This window comes from Chenopodium quinoa, unplaced genomic scaffold, assembly GCF_001683475.1.
Source record: "Chenopodium quinoa cultivar QQ74 unplaced genomic scaffold, ASM168347v1, whole genome shotgun sequence".
NCBI classification, from domain to species: Eukaryota; Viridiplantae; Streptophyta; class Magnoliopsida; order Caryophyllales; family Amaranthaceae; genus Chenopodium; species Chenopodium quinoa.
Genome location: NW_018743303.1, coordinates 1 through 14,642, shown reverse-complemented (window position 1 = coordinate 14,642; position 14,642 = coordinate 1). Strand labels below are relative to the sequence as shown.

Below are 14,642 nucleotides of genomic sequence, written 5' to 3'. Positions count from 1 at the left end.
TACCCCCTTTGGGTCTCAATTCTCCACCACCCAGGGCCACGATGTTCATCTGATTGCTGGTTCGGCATCAATTTATGCAACTTTTAGAATATGTGGATGCTCGACTCAAATCCGTAGAACAGACACACCCAAAGGAATGTCATCACTCTTCGGATGTTGATCGGGGTTAATTGGCACAACGAGATGTTGTACCCATTCAGCACCTCCACAACGAACGCATGCAAAGGAAATTGAAGCCCAAATTGCAATTGTCTGGTGTACACTCCGATGTAACCAGGTGGGGGCCTATAGAACCTATCCTCGGCTGTGGGAATTCGGCACCAATACCCATCATCCTCCATTATGCCGTAAAATACTTCAATTTGCTCGGCAAATCAATGGTGGGCGTTTGCGTTGACCTACCAGTCATACGGAGCAGCGTTGGTCAGCCCAAAGTTCTCGGGCAGGTTATACTACTCAGTGGTCCTAGATGGCAGCAGTCGAGGTCCATGCGCTGAAACACTGCTGGAAGTACTTGCCTCTTCCCAACCTCGGCAAGGCACCAAACCCAGTGGTATCGCGGCAATGGGGGCATCTGCAGAAGAAGCCCTAGCTTCTCTCCTAGGGCGAGAGGTTCGGTTTCTTAAGGGCGCTATCTGCCCAAGTGGTTGGCTGCGCCGAGCACCCAATTGAGGAACTTCCTCCTCCTCCTCAGCAACCACTGGTCTTTTTCCTCGGTCTTGAGCCATATTTACGCGAATAATCAAGAAATCGGGAAAAAGGGGAAAGCTTTGAAAAGCAGTGAAATTTGAACAAGTTTCGGAGAAAATTACCTTTATCAGACTCGGAATTTGACGATCTATATGTTCGGAGCAACGAATTTCAGTCTAAGGCTCGGAATTGCAAAGAATAAGGGAGAAAAAGAAACGGGTTCTCAAGGGTGTTAGCGAAATCAGGGAAGAAGTGTTTGCGAGAAGTGATTAAAGAGAGTGGAGAGGGCGGTTTAAATAGCTTGCTAGAATCAAGAATTCCAAGAGTCATAACCTCCAAAAACCCCACTAATTCCATTTAAATTCAACCATTAAACACTTTTCCAAGTTAACCACCCATTAAACCTTCCACCTTCCCTAATTATTCTCCTTAAACGGCAGTTGCTACATCATTAACTGTCCAGATTCCAAATTCAAATTACAATCATTTGTTTCCCTCCATTTTGCAAGTCAAAACCCGACCCGTCATCCTTCCGAATCGGGTCTGGGGGGCAAGTTGTTTGGGTCCAATTTAGTCAACCTAATTGGGTCGGTCCAAATGATTTAATTACAAAAGCCCAAAGCAAGGTTCAACTCTCCAAAAGCATGCTAAGTCAGTCAAGCCCAGTCGGCATGACAAGCCCATCTGACTTGCGGCCCAATTCATCAATTGAGCAAGGTATAAAAGCCTTCAATTGCCTCATTTATCATTCATACACGTTAAGCCTCAAGCAATTAATTATCTGGCATAGCTTATTCTCTCCACACACTAAACTGACTTTAGCATCGGAGGGGCTTTCCTCAGCAACCATCGTGAGGCTAGTTTACGTGTATTTGCTGTGCAGGATTTCCTCGGCCCAATCATCACTTGGACCGAGATCAGTCTTCTCCCTCGAAAAGGGTCTGTCGAAGGTCCTATTGTTTTCATCCGAAACAAAAGCTTTAACATTAAAACAATATGCAGCATTGTTACATCATCAACGGAAAAAAAAAGAGATGTACATCATGTAGGGTAAATAAGTTACAATTACATCCACAATACATAAAATCCTTTCCATTTAGAATCACAAATAAGCTATATAATTGGCCTTAAAGAATTCAGAAGGACACTACAATAAGTACCACTAAAGTTTCATTGACTATTTTACTAATTACATACTATGACCCAGTTTGCAGCAAAAACAAGTCAACATCTTGAAGCAAATATACAGTAAAAAAAGTTAAACAAAACATAATTCTAGTATCATATCATAGTTACAAAATGACGGTGTACAAAACAACGCAAAAATAACATGATATACTTGTGTTTCAAGAACCAAAAGGAGGGAATAGTAGTTCTAGGTACTTTCTTACCATGGGAATCAAACAGTCACTTGGGGGAATATAACGTCAGGGTTGCGAGTGAGTGGGTTCAGAGAGTCAGCTTAAACATCATTAATGGGGTGAGAAAGGCTCCAAATAAAGTTCCAAGTCCATGGTTTTCTAAGCACTTGTGAGGAGATTCTCATTATTTCCTTTGACTTTGAAAACTGAGAATTACAGTTCTTGATCAAACCAATAGCAAGCAACCACTGAGATCCTAATTGTTTAGTCTCCTAGAAGACCATATAACTAGATTATCAGATACCATATACAATCCTGCAATATGAGCTTCGTCTAATCTGAACCTGGAAACGATGCCTTCTCCCTCTGTCATCTTCCAATGTTAACGAGTCACAGGTTCGATTAGTCTCTTCACTTGAATTAGACTGAGCATTGGGCCACCAACTGGTGCATTGTTTCGGAGTGGATCTCTGAGCTGCATCACCATGACTATTGTAAGATTATCTCCAAAAATCCCGCAATTTCTTGATCCATTCTGTGTTATCTTCTCCAGACGATTTGTTGTGATAATAACTACATTTGGCATGATAAGCTCTTAGAACATTCATTGTACTCTTTATCATCCTGATTTTCACCACCTGATATTCCAGCATCCAGTCTTAACCACTCAGCTATTGAAATAGAAAGATCCAACAATCAATTACCATATCGGAAGAGCCGTCGAAGTAGTAAATCCTGGGTTGATATCTGACCTCTTACAGATTTTACCCTGATACTGGAAGGTGCATCGTGATCAGGAATGCCTGACTGTATTTTCAGCCATTCGATCATGAGGGCTTCTGTATTGTCGAGTGCAAACAAGGCCAGATCTCTAGCGGCCACATACTCTGACCCGATATCACTATGACAGGAACTAGCCGGATGCCAACCAGTTCAGCCGGACGAACTCAGCAAGTTCAAATGGAATGACACATCAACAAGTAACCAAGGTTAGCAGCACAAGCAGAAGATGGCTGGATTATAATATTAAGAATACAATGTAATACTAGTAGTAGCAATTACAATGTAATCCAAAAGGATAGGATAGCTTTAGGCTATGAATCTCTTTGTAACTTGAGGTTACAACTCTCCAAATGTTTCTCACAATTTTCTCGATACCCCCTTACATGCTCAACAGCTTCATTATATATTACAATCTAAAAATAGTTACTACAAAAGTTGGGAAAGCATTAGTCTAAAGTTATGTTTCCAAAATGGTGAAAGGCACATTCAGATGTCATGCCTTGCTGATTATAGATGCCTTCCAAAAAGTAGTGCAGCCTTCATGCTTGGTCTTCTTTCACTTTTATTGCTAAGCCTATCTCGATGTTGCTACTGCTTTGCTTGAGGTGGTTGTGACTGATGATCTATCACACACTACCGGTCGGTTGAACATATGGATGCCCCTCAACCCAGTCTTGGCATTAGATTTATGCTGAAAAGAGGCAGACCTACAGCACAAGTTAGCATAATTAAAAATAAATTCTGAAAACAACCTAGAAATGAAAAAATTAACAGATTAAAAAAAGAGCGTACCTTTCATAGGATATATGTACAATTGCAAGGAAATGTTACTTAACTTTCCGCCTCCGTTTCATGCATCAGCTTCAAAATCTTTTTTTTATTCTCTTCGACAAATTTATTATTTGCCTTAAAATTATTTTCACTTTCTGACGGGTTCAATTTACCCTCTAGCCTTGCATCACGTGACCCTCTTTGCACAATCTCAAGCAAAATTTCTATGGATTCTAAGCCAACTAATATTTTGCCATCATCCGAAATCACTGGCAAAGATCTCACATCATCCAAAATCACAGCAGATTGAGGACATTTGATAATACCAAGGAGTTCCTTAACCTTAATAGGATCGGAAACATCATCAGGGGCTACCAACTTTTTGGGATTCCATCCATATCCAAGGTCAAACATTATCCACATGCGACTCAGTTTTTAACCAATATTTTATGAGCCAACACTGAAGGTCATTAAGTTTATAAGACTTTTCCACATTTAGTAATACCTTATGCATTACTTTCAGAATTGCATTAAACCTAATACTCTCCGAAATCACAACACAGAGAAGTTTGTAATACTTTTCTGTACCCTCCATCTCATTTTTAGCTCCATTGAAGATTCTAATGATGCATTCATGAATCAAACTAGCACTAAACTCAACAGGAAGTGGGTCATATTCACTTTTAAAAGGAAGCATTTTTGCACTCGTAAACCGAAAACCAAAATCCTCAAAATCGTTTACTTTCCACCAATTTCCCCCAACCCCTACAGCCAACATATTAATTGATGGTTTGTGTACCAAAATATCAACTGAAAAGTTCTCTTCTGAACATAGAGTCACTATGAAAAAACACCCTTCTTTATAATCAATTGATTCGCCACATTTCAATTGGGGCATATCTTTCTTCACATTACACTTATGACCCATATAACCGATACAAAACCTAGAATACAAAATCATCTCAATCATTTTCCAAGGAGCATTAGAATGCTTAAGATCTAAAAAGAACTTATCTTTATCGGAAACTTGATTTGGATGAAAATCCTCTATCTCTAAAACTTCTCGAACACTTTTACTCGTTTCTCCTCTATCTTTTTTCTGTCCCATTTGTTCAAATTCACTCTGTTACACAAAACGAGAAAAATGATAGAAGAGAAAATAAAATTAGTTCTAGCAAGTATCTTGACTCTCAAATAGACAACTGCCTGCCAAAAAGAAACCATGCTGTGACAGTGACAAGCAAAATTAAAATACAATCCGAAGACATGTTCCTTTAGTAATTTATTTTCTTACATATAAATCTAACATCATAAATGGTACTATTGGAATTAAAATCGTGTATTCTTATTCAACAGTTTCTTAGTTTAGTTCGTGCACAGTTTAAAGGCTAGAGAAAACTCGACAAAATAAGCAACAGTCAGTTTAAGTAGATAAAACAAATCAAAATTAGGTTCAAAAGCTTCATGGAGTGAATTACTAGAACTCAAGATAACAGAAGGTGCTGGCATTAACTTGAGGCACAACACAAACTGAAATACATTCCAAAACAATGTAAAATTCACCAATGCAGAAATATCACACAAGCAATCATAAGAACTATAACTCACAATTAATAAAGAAGTTTAGTGTCACCACATTATTAATGTAGTGCAAGTTATTCGACCATGAGAATGATCCCTAAGTCGTGCCACGACAACACTAATGTGACCTCCGGTGAAAGCTTTGCAAGATATAAAAAACTACAAACAACCAAATAATTAAGGCATCGGATGGAAAAAACACAATTACAGCTCAAATTTCCAGAATTCAATAATTTAAAAGTTTATTAAAACATAACTTTCTTCCTCCCTTTCAATTTTCAACAGCCTTCCCATTCCCATACCCATACCTCTCAACTAGGGGTGGTTATTGGGCGGGTCAGTGCTGGTCGGCACGGGTCATTGGCAGGGCGGGTCGGGTCAGGGTCAATGTGGGTCAGGGTCTGGTCAGGTCGAGGTAAAAGTGAAACGGGCCATTAACTTCTACTTTCTGCTATCAGTTCCTGTGCATACCAGTTGCTAGTGAGAATGCTCTTATCATAGAAATTTACATAGGTTAACAAAATTCTTTCAAATTGATCATATGCTCTGAATTCACTGACAATGTTCACATAAAATCAGATATATTAACAAATTTAAACATCAAAATCACCAAAATGATCATGCTTAATCCACATCACAATACATCATGCTTCACAATGACACAAAATACAAACCTAATCGAATGGCAAAATTATCGAATACTCTGCCTCAGGAACATGATTTAAAGGACTGAAATGTGTACTTACAGAGATTAGTGAGTCCATTAAAAAATTTATAATTATATCAACCTATATAACCTAAACCCTTTGCAACATCTACATTCCACATAAATGACATACATAATAAACCTAGATGATGACAGACTCAAAAACAGTCACATTAATCAATTATACAGAAATAATTCCTCTTAATCAATCTTATTAAAAGTATCACAATTTGAGCCAAAAATGAGCAACAAAAAAGCAAATGCCGACGATCAAACATTAACAAAACGAAAACAGATTACTGGGCTGACAAGCGAAATTAACAAAACGAAAACAGATCAAACATGAATCAAAATTGAAGAACAGATTAAGAGAGAGAAAATGATGATACCTGAGATGAGAAGCTGACAAGCGACTTCAATGGAGAACTCTGAGTGCGCTTCAATGGAGGAGAGAGAGAGAGAGGTTTCTGGAAATTATTATTGGGGTTAAGTCAAAGAAGGGGTGAGTGGGACTGACCTTAACCATTATTACTGGGCTTTTTCTTTTAATTCTTAAATTATTGGGCTCTAATTGAAACCCTATAAAATAAGACAAAGCCCTGTCCACTAACATTGAAATGGTACCAGATAGTAAAGGCAAAGGGTTATGCATTCAAATGTTTCAGACAGGTTGCATCTTTTTTTTTTTTTTTTTTTTTTTTTGTTGTTGTTGTGGTGGTGATGCAACAACACTACGACAGGTTGCGTCTACATGCTGACACTGCTAGATCGAAATGAGACTAGTAGGCATGTCATGATATTAATAATACAGAGTACTGAAGCTCATATTCAAACCAATAATTAAATAAGTCCACAGCAAGAAGACCTTAATTGGAATATTACCTGAAGCCCTGACCACCCTTTTTTTCTTGTCATTTGCTTTACCATCAGCCTCCAATATCCGCACCCACAACGTTTGCCGTTTTTTTCTCACCATCGAAAAATGTCTTGGAAGCATAATATTTACTTCCATAATCATATCTCCAATCAGTAATACCTTCCATGAAGTCAGTATTGTCCACCTCAAATTCATTTGTTACGGCCTTATAAAAGCCCACGATCAAGAAAACTTGCCTTAAGAACAAATTTGGTATTTTCCTTCATAAAATAGTTCTCTGCTCCATCTTTATTATCAATGCTCACAAGAAAGAAATCTGGACACTCCCACTTTCCGGTTTTTGCTGATAAGTGAAGAGACTTCACTTCTAGTCCAATTAGCAAAATCTTTACTCTGGCACAAAAATGCCATTTCTCAGCCATCTACCTTTCCGCCTATAAGAACGTGCCAAGCACCATCAGCAGCTTGCCAAGCAGTTGTAGGATCTATGAAATTGCTAGAATCAATGTCACCATCTGTTTCAGCAATTACAGGATTATGAGGCGACTTAACCTTTTAGGTTAGATGGGGATCAGCGGGGTCCTTAGGGAATGCCAAATTCTGTGACTGAAAATTCTAAGTGTCTGCACCAGTATAGAAAATGACAGGTTTTCCTCCAGGGAGCATGGTGACAGACCTGGAGTAGCAGCAACCCAATTCATAAGGCTCGGTTGGGTTAAGGGCGTGTTCAATGTGAATCTAGTTGACAAGATCATGTGAGATTGAATGAACCCAAGTCATATTCCCCCATATAGCTGAGTAAGGATTATACTGATAGAACAGATGATAAACACACTTGTAGTATAATGGTCCTATACTTAAATACAGAGAACATCTCAATCAGTTTCATAACTTTATGATGCATAAACAACCAAAAGAGGATATGACATACCATTAGGATTTATGAGTTCATTAGCCCCGATACTTCAAACTCCTTTTTACTTAATTTCCCAACCAGGTCTTCAATTTGAACATTTCTAGATTCAGCGATCCCAGATACTTGACCGGCTTCTTCTGTATAAACCTTTTACTTGGCCTTCAAGGAAGCAAGTTTCTCCTTCAATTCTGTAACTTCAATCTGTCTGAGATAATTTTTCAACCATCTCTCTAATTTCAACTTCATTTGATTCAGCAATTCCCTCTGCTTCATGAGCCTTCTCTTCATACTTTTTCACTTGGCCTTCAAGAGCTACAAGTATTTCACTGAATTTCAGCCTCTTTATCAGCTAATTTAGCAACAGTCTCCTTTAACTGTTCTATCTCCGCCTCTCTAGACCCCGTTATCACAGATGCTTCACGAACCTCCTCCTCATATGCTTTCACTTGGTTTTCAAGGGCACTCAACCGTGCACCCAACTCCTCGACTTCCTTCTCTTTCTCAGCTAGTCTACCACTTGTTTCCTTCAACTGTTCTTCAGCCTGCAAATGACGAGCTTCAGCAGCAGAGTGCTGCTCAAAAGATCTCGAGTGTTGCTCAGTTAATTCAGTGATGGTATTCATGTGAGAGGCAAGTTGAAGAGAAGTGGCTTCTTTTTCTGCATCAGCCGAATTAAGCAATTCCAGAAGCTCATCAACCTTGTTCTTCGTCTGTGAGTTTTTTTCCACCAAAAGTTCCTTCTCTGAAAGAGATTGTGCCACTTCACCCTCAGCTTCCTCAATCATCTTTTTAAGCTCTTCATTAGAGCTTTCTAAGGAATCTACCTTAGCAACACTCTGATGCAATTCTTCTGTTAGAGATGCAGCCTTCAGTGCTTCTTCACCGACCTGTTCTTCATAACTTTGTACCTTATCTTCAAGAATCTTAAATTTCTCAGACAATGAGTTAGCCTCAGACTCCTTTTCGCTGAAATTTGCCATTGTCTCCTGCATTTTTACCTCAAAGTCCCTAGTAGAAGACTCGTGTAAAGATTCAAAATGCATTTTACTCGCAGTTGCTTCCTCTATTGCTCTCACTTGCTCCTCTAATTGATCCTCAGCAGCTTTCAGCTTTTCCATAATTACACACACCCTTAGTCCAGAGCCCTTTAGATCATTTTCAATGCTTTCTAGTTTCTCCTGTGTAAGAGACAATTCACCACACAATGATTCAAGCAAATTTTCAGCTTCCCGAAGCTTTTTAGTGGAATTCTCCAATGCTTCTTCTGAACTTCGTTTCTCTACTTTCATTACATTCAAAGATTCCATCAGTCCCACTTCCTTTTCACTTGCTGTTTGAAGTGCACTCTCAAGGTTCAACATTAAAGATCGGAACTTCTCGATTTTTCCAGTGAGTTCAGATACCATGCCTGAATATTTTTTTGATTCAGCTTCAGGATCCCCGCATTTTTACTCCAGTGAGCTTATATTCACTTCAAGCTCTTCAATTTTCTGCTTCTTTTCTTCCAGCAGCGATTCAAGGTCACCCATGTTTTTCTCAGCAACCTCAATTATGGAGTGAGAAGATTTTACTACATTTTCTAATTCTGCTGCACGAGAAGGTAATTCTTGCTCCAACTCCTCTATTTTCTTCTTTGAGATTTTGGACTCAAGATTAAGACTTTCAAATGATTCTTTAACGCCAGAAAAATCCTTTTGATTAGTTTCATGATCTTCCAAAGTATCTTGCAAAGACTTCGGCTTTTCATTGAAGTTATTTTCAGTCTCTACCATCTCCTCCTGCAACTTCTTGTGATTCGGTTCAAGAGTTTCATACTTCTTCCCACATTCTTGCAGCTTTACTTCAGTCGATAAGGCCTCATTTTTCAAATTTGCATTCTGTGACTCAGAATCGTTTAATGCAGCAGCCACTCTTTCTAATTCAGTCTCAAGCTCGTTTATCTACTCCAGTGCTTCAAGGACTTTTCTGCTAGATTCACTAACAGATGATTTGCTTTCTTCCACATTTACTTCAACATCTCGAAACCTATCTCTCATTTCCACAGGTTCTCTCTCGACCTTAATGAACTCTCCATCATCCAGAGAGCTTTCTTTTTCTTCTTTATTACCATTTTCCTGTTGCCAAACAAATTCAAGTTTTAGCTATATAAAATAAAAAATTAAAAAAATGATATTGCAGATACTTATAAGCTATATTTAACACAAATCTACCTCAATTGGCTCCGTAACACTAGCAAGCTTATCCTTGACTTCCACCACTAGCACCTCTATAGTTTGTTGAGTTTCATCTTCCATTAATAATCACAATACTTGACCTCAAGTCATTATTTCTGTCTTTTAACATGAAGTCACAAACAAGCATAAATAACTGCAATCAAATGTGAATCAAATGATGGCAAAAGTTGAGAACTTCAGAGAGATGGCATAACTGAAATCAAATGGTGAAGCAAATGTTTCATGTGAAGCTACTCTTTACATGCATCATCAGGGGAAGACAGAATATAAAAGAGTCAAGGCAGCAAAGAGAGATGAGATCAAGATACAAGATCAACAGTTAGAATGAGTTCAACACATAAGGCAGCTCTTAAGCAACCAAACTAAGGAATCCATTTCAAAGAAAAATTGAGTCAAGAAATGTCTGAAGCAGAACGCCAGTTACTTTAATCCTCATGGCTAAATAAAAAGTCATCAAAAATAACGAAAATTAATTAGAAAGCATCTCATACCATAAGTAATCCATACAGGTTTACCATCTCATTATTATTCCCCATCAAGTCAGTCTGGCACTGCTACATTCTTCCAGTGTTCCACTTCTGTCTCTATTTCCATTCCAGCCATAATGTTCAAAGACCTGAACATTTTTCTGTTCATCAGAAACTACAAGGCTGAGTGTACTTCCATCGATCAGGAACTCGCTTGAAAAATAATCAAATGACCCAAAATCCTTTGCTAGCAAGCTAAGTTGAGAACCTTGTTCCTTCTAGTTGAGAAAATATATGCTTTCATGAATATCCCTGAAGAGAATAAAAAAAAAATTACCTGCAACAGTCAAGAAATATATTGAAGAATCATTCTTTATATAAACATCAGTTCTCTATTTCAGAAGGTATTGAAAAGCAATTAGAGATGAAAAAGAAAAATAAAATTATGATTCATAATACTCAAAAAAAAAGATACAGAGTCCTTCGAATCTAATATCTACTATCTAAATTTTGTGAAATATCAAATCACATCGAAAAAAATATGCACAAAAAAAACAAAGTAGACAAGAAAAATTACCCCCGCCAACATAAATAATCAAGAAATATATTGAAGAGACATTCTTTATATACACCTAAGTTCTCTATTTTAGAAGGTATTGAAAAATAATTAAAGATGTAAAAAAATTATGATTCATAATACCAAAAAAAAAAAAAAAAAAAAAAAAAAACTGTAAAATATATAGAAAAAGATAAAAGTGTAGTTCGTATCTAAAATCTACTATCTAAATTTGTAAAATATCAAAATCACATAGAAAAATATGCACAAGAAAATTACTCTTGCCAAAATCTAGCAATGAACCATGGAACTAACATTTCTACCACCAAAATTGATTTTATAACTTCATAATTGGAAAAAAAAACCTGAACTTGCAAAGAACACCATAAACTCGAAATTCATCCTCAAGCTCGCATTTGGTAACTTACCACGCTTCCCCCTTGCTGCCCCTACTCCCAACCGAGCCACCGCGCAGCAGCCAATCAGCCGCCCAAACTCCTACTTCCCTCAAACACCCAAAATCGCAACAATCAGCTAGCTACACACAATTCTCCTCTTACTTGTTATGCTGCACTCCAACCATAACACTGACACGACAAGCACCACAATCTGAAGGGAATGGTGGCTTAACATATGTAGAGGTAAGCCTGCAAATAGAAAAGAAGCTAAAATAAAATAAGAAAAATTAAAAAAAAAAAAAATGTACGAGTTAAGTACAAATACAATCTCTAAAGTTTAAAACCATTGCATTTAATCTCTCACCTTTTAAATGAGGCAAATTGGTCCATTAACCACCAGGGAAAGCAATTTCCAGCCAATAACTGTTGATGTGGCAATAGGTTTAGGGACCTTTAAATATTATTTGTCATATAATTTTACATATATTCTAGAAATAGTTTAAGGACTTGTCCGATTTAATTGAAATAAGCTAAGATTGCGTGTGTGTGCGCAATTTAAGAAAACTTATTAGGCTCATTCTCTTCTTTATTCTAATAGAATACAATAAATATTAGTGATGCAAATTTTAAAATTGTTGATAATAAAAATAAATATAAGTAAAAAAATTATAAAATAAAAATTGGTTTAAAAAATAAAAACATCTGATGAAGTCATAGAGTATTTTTCTTTAATTGAATAATTAAAAAAAAAACGGTTGATAAGTACTTGTATAATTGTATTTTATCCTAAAAGTTAGATTCGGATGGTACTTTTTTTTCAATTTAGGATGGTTGTTCTTAAAAAAAAAAAAAAAAAAAAAAAAAAAAAAAAAAAAAAAAAAAAAAAAAAAAAAAGGTAAGGAGGAGTAATCTGGCAAATTGACATTTATCACCCAAAATCTCTCTTCACTTTATATATTAGATAAATAGAATAGTTTAGGGTAAGTTGGCAAATGTAATGATGTTGAAAATAGTTTAGGGATCGGGTTGACACGCGGCGCAATCAAATTGGGAATGGTGGCTTAAACATATGTAGAGGTAAGCCTGCAAATAGAAAAGAAGATAAAATAAAGTAGTAACTTAGTAAGGCTCAAAGAAAATGGTAGTCAATGCATGGAAGTATTAGAAGTGTATGTGAATTGCTATCTACTCATCTGTAAACTCATAAGCATAAACTATCAATTCAGGTGCATTATCATATAGCTTAATATGAAACCATTTGGGAAGAAGAGAGAGATGACCCAATTTCAAAAACCAAATATTCAAGTCAAGTAAAATAGATATATTCATCAAACTTCATGAAAAGCTCTTAAACAGAGTTTATGTTCATTAAATATACCCATTCAAAACCATTAAATCAATGAGCTCCAATGGAAACTGAGAACTGAGCCTCAAATGAGTCATAACTAATCCTAGGATCATTTTCGAATGTGTTAGTTTAAATTAAACAAGAAATCTTGGAAAATTTTCACAAAAATGGTTGAGTCGGACACTTGGACACGTAACCGTGTCGGCCATGGGTACCCGAGTCCGAGAATCATAGGCAATATGTGAACATTATCTTCAACAAATAACCAATTATTCACAGCAATATATAAACAATTTACCAACACAGCAAAACAATTTACCAACACAATTTTCATCAAAATTTAAATTATAATTACATAGATAGAACTGAAAACAATCTATGAATCGCGACACTATTCACAGCAATAAACCAGCACTCCAGCAGCGCTCTTGATCAAAACAGGAACAAACATTGCTGGAAGAAGAATAAAATTACGAGCATATAATAAACCAACAAAAAAAAAGGGGGGGGGGGGGGATTACCAGTAGGTCGATTTCTTCCTGCACATGTATTTGCTCAATCTCCCTACTCATTCAAACAAATTAATAAGGTTGAAAGTATATTGTAGTCAAGAAAGCAGTAACAAAACAAAGTTCTGATTGATCCATATGCTTTTCAAAAGCCATACGATGAAATTTTTAGCATTGAGAACTGAGAAGTATACACCAGGAAGGACATAATTGTACCTAATTTGATACCACTCTATTTGCTGGTGGCTTGATAAAGCCATTTTCAGGTGAATTGACAAGATCTTGAACTCATTTCAGAAACTTGAGTCATGACAGATTTACCACCATTCTCAACATGCCAAAAAATCATATGATGAAATTTATGCAGCAAAACAGGGACAAATGGCTTACATGTTATAATGTAAGAATTAAGCACCACCAAAAAGAATTTTCAGTTAAGCCAAGGATGACAGAAGATGAGCAGAAGAGCAGAGCAAAGAATGAGCACAATTGAAAACAACTACTCATAATTAAACAATGTTTATCTACTCATTCTTTCTAAATTTTATCCAAATTCTAGTTGAGAAGGAAATTAAAGTTCACTTCTACAGAAAAAACTCCAGAAATATATCATCAAAGAAAAAAAATATATTCCAGAACAAACTACAAAATTTTCTTCTACAGATCAGTTACGATTAATCAAAGTTCATTTAGAATCATTAGATAGAAGAACGTAGAGAACAAATATATTGTAAGAGTAAAATTAACTTTCAGTGATTAGGCATCCAGGACCATAGATACCAGTTGGGTGGAACAAAAGGCAAGGCAAGGCAAGGCAGAGAATCTCCGATCATCCAACATGCAGAGAATCTCCGATCATCCAGCATGCATACCGGCGATGGTTGTTGGTTGGTCACCGTCAAAGGAGAGAGAAAGAGAGAACAAAATCGCCGGCGGAGGTCTATGGGAGGGCCTTGAAACTCCGTCATCGCCGGCGCTTTCGTCGGTGAGCCGGGGTTTGTGTTTGGTGGGTATTTACAAGGAGAGAGAGAAGGCAGAGCTTTGAGAGATTCCTCATACACATCTGTTACAGCAAATGCCATCCCAACAAAAATCTTTTCACTTCTAGATCTGAAATTTGGAACTCAACTCAAAGTCAAAAGAAAAAAAAACCCTAAGTACACTTTATCTGTCCGTTTATAGCAAAATCTAGGGTTCTGCAACTTTTGTTTTTCACTTATTTTTCTTTTATATTTTATTACTACTATGCTGTACTACGCTACTACGTATATTATTATCTGTCCAATCTCCATTGGACTGTATTTTATACCATACTACATATATTATACTCCCTCCGCCCACGAATATCTGCAACAAAGTACAAATGGGTGGACTCCTAGGTAAAACTTTTAGGGAATATTAAGTGTAGTTGGGTGGGTTTAATTAATGAGAGAGAAAAGTAAAAA

The 14,642-nt window shown here is 36.8% G+C and overlaps 1 protein-coding gene across 9 annotated transcripts; it reads right to left on the bottom strand.

Moving 5' to 3' along the window:
* Positions 1 to 2,205: 2,205 nt before the first annotated feature.
* Positions 2,206 to 13,550, bottom strand: LOC110737300 (myosin-9-like). Of its 9 annotated transcripts, none has more exons than XM_021917654.1 (9): positions 13,210 to 13,550; positions 11,705 to 11,763; positions 11,371 to 11,589; positions 10,411 to 10,698; positions 9,896 to 10,018; positions 6,775 to 9,799; positions 6,282 to 6,359; positions 3,627 to 4,728; positions 2,206 to 3,541 (listed from the first exon to the last, which is right to left on the bottom strand). In XM_021917654.1, the coding sequence occupies exon 6, from the start codon at positions 9,089 to 9,091 to the stop codon at positions 8,009 to 8,011; it is 1,083 nt and encodes a 360-aa protein (XP_021773346.1). In that variant the 5' UTR covers positions 9,092 to 9,799; positions 9,896 to 10,018; positions 10,411 to 10,698; positions 11,371 to 11,589; positions 11,705 to 11,763; positions 13,210 to 13,550; the 3' UTR covers positions 2,206 to 3,541; positions 3,627 to 4,728; positions 6,282 to 6,359; positions 6,775 to 8,008. The 9 variants fall into 9 exon arrangements, with proteins under 9 accessions (XP_021773346.1, XP_021773350.1, XP_021773348.1 ...); XM_021917658.1 differs by lacking the exon at positions 13,210 to 13,550 and having other exon boundaries at positions 6,775 to 7,625; positions 7,701 to 9,799; positions 11,705 to 11,812; XM_021917656.1 differs by lacking the exon at positions 13,210 to 13,550 and having other exon boundaries at positions 6,775 to 7,620; positions 7,701 to 9,799; positions 11,705 to 11,812.
* Between the last annotated feature and the right edge of the window lie 1,092 nt (positions 13,551 to 14,642).

Bases quoted from the DNA above. Each gene is read 5' to 3' on its own strand.
- LOC110737300 (XM_021917654.1), bottom strand. From the start codon at position 9,091: ATGGTATCTGAACTCACTGGAAAAATCGAGAAGTTCCGATCTTTAATG.